Source organism: Lucilia cuprina, chromosome 3, assembly GCF_022045245.1.
Source record: "Lucilia cuprina isolate Lc7/37 chromosome 3, ASM2204524v1, whole genome shotgun sequence".
Taxonomy (NCBI): Eukaryota; Metazoa; Arthropoda; class Insecta; order Diptera; family Calliphoridae; genus Lucilia; species Lucilia cuprina.
Window position 1 is genome coordinate 58,271,002 of NC_060951.1, and position 9,630 is coordinate 58,280,631.

Below are 9,630 nucleotides of genomic sequence, written 5' to 3' on the forward strand. Positions count from 1 at the left end.
GAGACCAGTAGGCGTTGAGCCAGTTGCTCCATCCCGATCTCAGTTTTGGGCGACCTCCAAGAACGACATTCATGCGGTAACCTGAAACCGTGGTATTGATGGCGTCTCTATGAATGTCGTTCAAAGCTGCTGTATACGAAGTCCGATCTAAGGGATCCTGAACATAACTTCGTATGCTCTCTTCGTATACACGAAGGTCCTTCCTGACATACCTCGGGGGAGCATCCAACTATGTGATGTTAAAGTTGGGATGACTCCTCCGGTGATATCCCAGGAGGAACTGTTTAGTCAGCATGACATTATGTTCCTTGACTGGGAGGACCTTCGCAACAACAACTACACAGCTTGACATAGGAGTTATTGGAAATGGTTCATTATTCTCAGAACCCCTATACAACCGAACCATCCGAATAGGGGTTCATGTTCCCACGACAATTGAATCTCCGCTCGAGAACGAGTCGATTCTCAATCGGCCAAAGATTGTCAACTCAGCAACAGCTGTATCAACCGGAAGTTTTCTCCTCAGTAAAGAATATCCAGTTACAGCCAACCTGTTACAACAACAATAATAGGGGTTTATAACTATGTTAAATATTATTGTATCTTTACTAAAATTGGCACGACTTAGTTTTATATAAGTTCAAAAGATACTGCAGACTTTCGTAATGACCCCATTCGACCCGTTCAGGAAATGCTTTAAAGGTCAAGAATTCACTTGAAATTCTGTATAAATAAATTTAAAACAAACTCAAATTTCTCAAACAAGTATGAATTTATAGTCGGACATTGCCGACCATATGATACCCTACACCAGTCAGTATATTAAAATTGTGAATTTTTTTTATATAAAGCATATAATTTGTTTTATTGTGAAATTTTTTACTTATTGTTGACAAAAAGAGAGCTTTTCTACAAAAGGGCTCATAGGGGAGAAGGCGTAAATATGGGCCTATCCTTATAAATTTTGGTATATGAATTTACGTCTACATCAAAGTCATTTATGCAGATTTTGATCGTTTTATTAGTAATTATAAGATAATTTTGACCTTCAAGTCATTTTCTGAAGGGGAGTTTGTATGGGGGGGGGGCTAGGGCCAAATGAGGCCCGATCACTACAAAAATTAGTATTGTCATTTATTGTTCTATAAAACTAATTTTTGCTGATTTCTGTTGACATTATAAAACATATAACGTAATTGTGGGCCTAAAGGCCCGATTCGGGGGGTACGGTTTTATGGGGGCTAGGAGAAATAATGGACCGATTTCAACCATTTTCAATAGCGTTCGTCCTTGAATCAAAAAATGAGTATGTGCCAAATTTCATCAAATTATCTTGAAAATTGCGACCTGTAGCGTGCGCACAAGGTTTACATGGACACACAGACAGACGGACGGACAGACGGACATAGCTAAATCGACTCAGTGATTCTGAGCGGATTGGTATACTTTAATATTTTTGGGGGTTACAAACTTCTGCACAAATGCATAATACCCTCCACACTATAGTGGTGTAGGGTATAATAAAATGTGTATTCCATATACTCACATGACCAACTATATTATTACACTCTATTAGGGTTGGTCTTTTACTTGCTTTAAACGAGTACTAGGTAACCATTTATTAAAAAGTTTATTACAAAAATATTTATTTATTATTAAGTATTTTTCTTTCTTAATTTAAATTGTTGGCATTAATTTTAGTACGTCTGCGAAATTTAACATAAATAATTTCTAAAATCCAGGGAAATGCACACAAGCCCATAAAAAAGTTCAGACAATGAAATGTTAATATATAATCCTGGGTTTTATCACGTAAATAACCTACCACAGGACCAATGGCAAACATAATATTACCCTGTAGAAACATAAAAAGACCATAGCCACTGGCAAATCTAAAATGAAACAAAATATAAATTAATATTAAAGAATACTTTACCGTTCACGAAAATAGTTTAGAAACATTTATTTATTTACCTTTCTTTTGGCAAATATTCAGCAAAAATGAGAGGTAACGGTACATGTATCCAAGTACGTAAAAATCCCATAACGGCCGTTATAATTGACATACTTTTGAAATCGAAAGCATTTAGAAAAACTAGAAAAAATTTTTTGCAAAATAATGTATTAAGTCCAAAAACAACACAGTAGTAGTTAGTAATGATTTAAAAGGAATATTTGTTATGATTTATATGTATATTTGTTTGAACTGAAAGAAATAAACTTACATTTTTAATTTAGTAGATAATGAGATGAATGACTAAAATCTCTTAGAATTGTTTTTATAGCAACGATTAGTTTTTATGATGGTGTTATTTAGATATCAGAATTACAAAATATTTGAAAATATTTTTACTAGTTTAATTGTAAAACAATTCAAGGTTTAAAATTTCAGTTTTATAGATTTTCTTAAAAAATGGGATCTTTTTAAAGGGCGGCTAAGGTCAAATGAGGCTCCATAATTAAAGAGTTCATGAGGGTCATCAAGGCTAGTATACGAGTACATTAAACATAATTATAAACTTAAAACTATTCGCCAGGTTAAATTGTATGGGGTCTATATGAAATAATGGACCGATGTTAACTATTTTCAATAGGCTTCGATACCATAAAAGATCATGTGTCAAATTTCATTGAATTTTCTCCAAAATTGCGACCTGTAGTTTGATTACAAGGTTTACAAGCACAATAATAAACCGATCTTAACCATTTTCAAAAGGTTTCATTCCTTGGACAATAAGAGATTGAATCATTGAATTATCTTCAAAATTTGCGACCTGTAGTTTGATTACAAGGTTTACATGGACGGACGGACTGTGGACAATGAGATAAATAATTTAATTTTTGATAATTTTTTTTTTATTTGTTAATTAAACAAATTAAGATTTTAATTAATTTCATAAAAACTTACCGAATCTGGATATAACAGTAAAAAATGAACCAGCCAAATAAATGTATCTGGAAGGCATTTGCACAAAGACCGCTAAAAAGGCTAAAAATATACGAGAACCTAAATCGGCTGCAGCACCAATTGCTATAACACTGGCAGTATCGGGCTAGAAAAAAATAAACAAGTCTTCAAGTTATCCAAACAATTGAAGATATTACACTCACCTTATTAAAACCCAATTCGAACATATACAAAGGTTGCAAAGTAAAGAATGCTATATCTGAATATAAAGCAAAAGATATACCCAAAACTATATTAACATAAATGGGTTTCTTTAAAAGGGTCAAATCTAAAAAGTCTACTATAATTTGGCATATTGAGCGTTTCTCTTCATTAACACACGATTGAGAGGCAACAGCAGAAACTATGGTGGAAGGTCTGCGTGAGCCCAAAATATTTGACATTTCTGGTGAAGCATCCGAGACCACTATGGGACCAGTCCAGTTGCCTAAACTTGTTATACTCGAACAACGGCTAGAAATTTTCTCCAACATTTCACGTGATAATTTTTGAGAACTTTTACGATTGTACATGAGTGGTGAAAGATGATTTGAATCTTCTTCAGGACAGTTATCAGTATTCGATGTTTGTTCTACATCTTCTTTTGGAGTAACTCTTGTCAGCTCTAAAGTATTATCAATTTCTTGAATTTCTTCATCTTCCACCAGCACTTTACGCATATGCCATTCCACTGGTTGCATTAACAACATACCCAAAACCGCATGCGAATTAATGGCAGCCAAAACCATTAGACAACCTCTAAAACCATAGGCTTCTAAAAGTTTTTGCATTAATACCGGATAAAACATGGAACCAACACCAATCAACGATTGAGCAAAACTCATCCACATAATACGTTTCTTAACAAAATAATTATTAAAAGTGGTATAAGAAGTGGGTACCATTAGTCCAAAGCCTGTGCCTTGTATAAGACTGAAAGCTAATAGCAGGGTTATAGTAGAAGTCACGAATATCTGCAGTAGAGAGCCTACAAAATACAGGGTGCCACCTAATAAACCCACCGTCCGTAAACCAAAACGATTAAATAATGATCCCGAAAACAGACCGGCAAAACTAAATGCACAAAAGAAAGCACTAGTTATAAAACCAATTGCACTTGTCTCGGCTCCGATACTTTTCAGAAAATCTCCAAAAACTAAACCGAATGAAGGCAAAGCCGCTAAACCGCTAATCTGTAAATTAATATTAAAAAAATGAACACTATTTTCGAAATTTATAAAATTTAAATATGTACATACAAATGGCATGGCCATGCCTATGCACACCAAAATACCCCAGCCTCCATCCGGTGGTTCCAAACGAGTTTTTGTTTTCATTTCTTTCTTTAATTTTAAATGCAATGTTTCTCCAACAACTTTCAAATAGCAAATGATGTTGAAGATTTTAATGTTTCTTTTTAATTGGACCAATTTTAGTTTTAAATAGATGATAGTGTTAGGTGGTAGCAGCATCTTATTATTTGTTAACTGGGTGCCAAAAGATAACAAAGATAAGGGTTATATTACACCTGATATAGACTGATCTACATGTAGACACATTTATTGTAGTACAACTGATTTGATATCGTCAGTTTAATCAGTCGCAGGAAATTGTGAGATGTTAGTCAAATTAGTTTGTTTTATTATCTATTAGGAGTGATTAAAAAATACTAGTTTCAACTAATTTACTACGACTGGTGCAAATCTAGTCTTACTTTATGGAAAAAACTTATTTCATGTAATATTGTGATGACAAAGAGTCAATGCATACGAAAAAGACAGTAATTTCCACAAATACTTAACCACCAGGATGATCGTATGTTTTGGGTCATTCGTCACGAATGTACCCTTTGTAATCGAAAATGAAGACAGTCGTCACTTTAGTGTCCCATTTGTAAGCTAGAGCGGAGGCAATCGTCTCTTTACTGCCTCTTTGTAGGGTGTAGAGTGACGATTGACTTCCTCGTAGAACAAGCCCATGTTAAAATGGTCGATCACCTGGATAGTCAGGTGGCTAGGGGCCACCACAAGTGGTAGATTAAGTGGTCAGTTCAGGACTGCTGGGTATATTTAAAGGTGTATATAATATACATACATATTTATATTTTTTAACTTATTATAATTTTAAGTAAAGGATGTAATTAAAATAATATCGGGCTTTAGCTGTTTTGAATAACAAATGTTATTATTTGTGTTAGATAAGCATATAGTATTTGTGTTGCTGTTTATCTGTGGAGGCTTGTATTGTTACTGTAGGGGGTATATATAGTTTTTTTATAACTATGTAACTTATGAAAAAAGAATCCCACACTCAATTTTTAAAAGATATTGAACCTGCCCGATACTAGGAACTATAGGTCACAGTCCAGTAATTGACCGATTGTCACGATTTTTCCGAATAATCAATGTTGCTATAAATCTTCATTATATTGAACTAATTAAATAACTAACTAACTAACTAACTAACTAACTTACTAACTAACTAACTAACTAACTAACTAACTAACTAACTAACTAACTAACTAACTAACTAACTAACTAACTAACTAACTAAATAACTAACTAAATAAATAAATAACTAATAAACTGACTAGCTAACTAACTCACTTATTACCTAACTGACTAACTAACTACCTAACCAACTAACTAAACACATTCTACAGGTACCACATACATTATTTTATATAAGATCCAGTCTAATAGCCGTGAGAAATCTCAGGATCTCATTAAGCTTGAAACATGATATCTCACCATGGTTAGATATAAAGTATCTGCGAAGAAAGCGTTTTCTCAAAACAGCTAAACCAGGGCATTCGTAGAGCAGATGGAAGACCGTTTTATAATTTTCTCTATCTTTGCAACAGTATTCACTTCAAGCACCCATTGTCCTGTTATAACAGCTGTCAAACTCGAAATATCCAGTCTGCTCCGGTTAATAAGGTGTCTTGTACGTTTTTCATTGAAACAGGGCCATAATAATTCTAACTATTTCAGACTTCTGAAGATTCTGTAGATACTGGTCTTGATAAAACCTAGCGGAGTTGCTACTGAAACGGCGGAGCAAATCCCGTTCTGGCAAGATCATCTGCCTGTTCATTTCCATAATAGTCCCTTTGCACAGGGACCCAAACAAGGGAAATATCAGACAGGTGACCCAGGCTTGACAGATTCTTCTTGCATTGCCAGACTAATAGGGAAGTAGTATTATAAGAATTTAGTGAGAGAAGTGCGCTTGATTATCGACAAAAATACCCTTTAGGCTATTATTTAATGATAAATTGTTCTCACATTGGGACTTCAAAATTAAAGTTTGTGTTGGATATTTTTAAACATATTTCCCTATTTTAAATTATGCATAAGATTGTTTATAATTGTTTTTTGTATTTATTTTTTTTTTACATTTTTAGTTTTGTTAAATTATACTCTACTTTTAGTTAAAACTAATAGTTGTAGTAACAATTGTACATTGAAATTATGTAAGACACTTTTTTATATGTTTAATATATTTGTCGATTTAAGGCCTTTTGTAATAACAAGTATTGTCGTAAAATTTGCAAAATTTTCAATAAATGGTATTAGTTTTATATTAAAATAAACCGGCCATAATTTCATTTTATTTTTTTTTACATTTATTAAGTTTTAGCCTAGTAAGTCCTTAAAAAAAATATTAAATTCTAGCTTATAATGTTAAGTCAAAAACTAAATATAAGGATATAGTTCCAAAATACTAAAGTAAGTTTTTTTATATAAGTACAAGTACTGGCAAATGTTTTTTTTAAATTAAATTAAATAATAATTAATTAATATAAAGAAAATAATAAAATATCGAAAAATTTAGTATTTCTATCGTTATTATATGTGAATGTTAAAGTAACATTAACATAAATATGTATTTAGGCTGGTCACAGTTTTCTAGTGACATTTATGTTAATAATAAGTAAACATTTTAATTTTACCTAATATCATAATAAAAACATTTTACAGTTATTTTAAATATACATTTATATAAAGTTGGGTGTTTTTTGTTGTAAATGTTGTATAAATATTTATATTCACTAAACTTAAATTTAATTAAAATTTTGAACTATCACATACAAGTTCGTTTTAATTTGTTTTCTTTTTTTTGTAAATTTTTTAGTAACTAACTATATATACTTATGATATTTTCTTATTTAACATAAAAGTACAAAACATAAATACAAATACAAGTGTATATAATGTAATTTAATTTTAAAGATATCGAAAATAAATATATATGCCTTTTAAAAATTTAAGTATTTGTCATTTGTTTCAATATATTTTTTTTGTTACATATTATAGATACATTATGTATATGTATATATAAATTACATGTATGTATTGTAAATGTATTATTGTATTTAAATGTACATATGTATATAGTTATAAATATTTGTATAAAAATTAGAAATTGGTCTAATATACTTTATTATTTATCAAAAAAAATATAAGGTTTTCATTTGATAACGAAAGCAACTATTGTTTATAACTTATATCGGGAGCATTATTATCTGTTGCAGCTTCAGCTGCTGCTGCTTTTTTCGACTTTCGCAGTTGCATGTATTCAATGAAATATTCAATGGTCCAGGCCACACCACACAAGAGAATACAAACACTTTGAGCATGAATACAAATGGGATAACTATTGGTAATATCACGTATGAGTCCTAATAGATTATAACAGAAAATAACAAATAAGTTGTTTTATTAAATGGAGACTTATGAGATGACTACTTACCGATGAGGGGACCAAAACATATAACAAATACAGCTTTACCTACTAAATGCCAACCAAAGGCTGAAGGTAGTTTCTCCAGAGAACAGTACTCAGAAACTGTTAGCGTGAAATTACTGAGTGCTGAACCTCTGAAGAAACCACAAATTGACAGCCAAATCATTAGTTGACTCCATTCTGTTTGTTCGGCCATAACTTGAAAGAATAAAAAATTCATTAAAACACAGGAAATGCATTATTTAAAACATAGAGTCCAAAAATCTTTACATTATTAAAAAAACTAAAGGGTTTTTGAAAACTTTAAGACTTTATGTTTGTTAATATTCCACAAATAACTTACTTGATCTGGTAATGGCTACAAATATAATGGATACCAAGAAAACGGTACGTTTTTTAATATTCGTACGATCGAATATAGGCGGTAAAACAATACGAGCAGCAATATCAGTAATAGCGGTAATGGACAAACAATAGGCTACATCGGCTTTATTATAACCCAAATTGGCAAAAAAGAAAGGTGTCACCATTTTAAAATTCATTTCGGCTACATAAAATATCGATAAGCCGAAAAGTATATTTAGGAACATTTTATCTTTTAGCAAATCCACATCCATAATATCAGCAAATCTTGTCCAAAAACCAGGTTTCTTTTCAGCCTGTTTTTCAGCAGCAGCAATTTCGGTAGCTTTTTCCAATTCGGTGGGTTTCATTTTAATAAAAGAATCACGGTGGGCATTACCAAACGCACCCGTCGCTGTGCTAACTCTCTTCAGTTCACGATCATTTTCTTCGAACTCATCATCGCCGACATTCATGTGTACTTGTAAAATGGAACCAGTAAAATCCATATAAGACAAATTGGAAGTAACCGATTGTTTGCGATTTCTTAAAGTCATATTAACATCACTATTTGAGGGATAACCATTAGCAGCCGTTTGTACACCAGCCAAAGACATAATGCGGGGAAATGTTGGTCTCTTGGGCAGACCCAATCTGGAGCCCACCATAGTGTTCATATTCATTTCGGAGAAATTCTTTCGCATTTGCTGCTGCTGATGATTGTGTTTGTGGAAGAGCAAAGTATTCATTTCGGGTAGAGCATCTTCTTCGGTGCCGTCCTCTTGGATAACCTTAAATTCTGGTGGGGCTGTAGCTGCGATGACTATCATTTCTTCATCGATTTTTTCATCTTTCATATGCCACTTGGCCGGTTGTAGTAATACTGAACCGACGGTGGCATTTAAGGCCACGCCAGCTAATAATAAAACAGCTCCACGAAAACCAAAAGCTTCCAATAGAACTCTTACCAGCTGGGGCATAATCAACATACCCAACGCGGTACCGGCCATCGATAATCCCACAGCCTGACCACGTTTATATTTGAAATAATGATTTAATGCCACAAACGCCGCAGAAGTTGCTAAACCCACGCCAATGCCATTTAAAACACCATATGTTCCTATTATATGGGCCATACTCGCCGCCGGGCTTGTACACGCCAAACCCAAAGCGCAGAGCAGTGAACCGGCAATGGCTACTTTGCGATAGGAGAACTCCTTTAGTAAGGGCCCCACAAAAAGGCCCGAAAAATTCATACATACATCTAAGGTACTAATAATCACAGCCGCACCAGTGGTACCCACATTGAGATCACGTAATAAATCACCGAACAACAGACCAAACGAAGGTTCTATTGAACGTGTGGCCAACTGAAAAAAAATAAATAAAATATTTGTTAGTGGGTTTGGATAAATTTTAATAATATTAATAGTTAACTTTATAAAGTTTTTTATGTGTAATAGATTTTAGTGGTAGTACAGTATCGATATATAACCCCAGATTAGAAAATATTATTTAAAATTGTAAAATTTTTATTAAATTTATGGTCAACATTATAAAGGTTCTTATATGTGTTTGATTTTAATGAATGT

The 9,630-nt window shown here is 32.7% G+C and overlaps 2 protein-coding genes across 2 annotated transcripts; both read right to left on the minus strand.

Moving 5' to 3' along the window:
- Window positions 1–1,574: 1,574 nt before the first annotated feature.
- On the minus strand, window positions 1,575–4,717 carry LOC111677403 (monocarboxylate transporter 7). The gene is made up of 5 exons (XM_023438512.2): window positions 4,207–4,717; window positions 3,112–4,140; window positions 2,909–3,053; window positions 1,975–2,095; window positions 1,575–1,892 (listed from the first exon to the last, which is right to left on the minus strand). Exons 1-5 carry the CDS (start codon window positions 4,417–4,419, stop codon window positions 1,673–1,675), a joined length of 1,728 nt encoding a protein of 575 aa, XP_023294280.2. The 5' UTR covers window positions 4,420–4,717; the 3' UTR covers window positions 1,575–1,672.
- A 2,574-nt stretch (window positions 4,718–7,291) lies between these two features.
- On the minus strand, window positions 7,292–9,426 carry LOC111677379. Its single transcript, XM_046946979.1, has 3 exons — window positions 8,040–9,426; window positions 7,703–7,894; window positions 7,292–7,631 (listed from the first exon to the last, which is right to left on the minus strand). Exons 1-3 carry the CDS (start codon window positions 9,292–9,294, stop codon window positions 7,441–7,443), a joined length of 1,638 nt encoding a protein of 545 aa, XP_046802935.1. The 5' UTR covers window positions 9,295–9,426; the 3' UTR covers window positions 7,292–7,440.
- Between the last annotated feature and the right edge of the window lie 204 nt (window positions 9,427–9,630).

What these genes read in the sequence shown, in the direction of transcription:
- LOC111677403 (XM_023438512.2), bottom strand. Translation starts at nt 4,419, where the DNA reads ATGCTGCTACCACCTAACACTATCATCTATTTAAAACTAAAATTGGTC. An exon ending in TAGGCATGGCCATGCCATTT is followed by an intron (nt 4,141 to 4,206) that starts GTATGTACATAT and finishes ATTAATTTACAG; the next exon opens with ATTAGCGGTTTAGCGGCTTT. An exon ending in TCGAATTGGGTTTTAATAAG is followed by an intron (nt 3,054 to 3,111) that starts GTGAGTGTAATA and finishes ATTTTTTTCTAG; the next exon opens with CCCGATACTGCCAGTGTTAT.
- LOC111677379 (XM_046946979.1), bottom strand. Translation starts at nt 9,294, where the DNA reads ATGAATTTTTCGGGCCTTTTTGTGGGGCCCTTACTAAAGGAGTTCTCC. An exon ending in TGTAGCCATTACCAGATCAA is followed by an intron (nt 7,895 to 8,039) that starts GTAAGTTATTTG and finishes TATTCTTTCAAG; the next exon opens with TTATGGCCGAACAAACAGAA. An exon ending in ATGTTTTGGTCCCCTCATCG is followed by an intron (nt 7,632 to 7,702) that starts GTAAGTAGTCAT and finishes ATAATCTATTAG; the next exon opens with GACTCATACGTGATATTACC.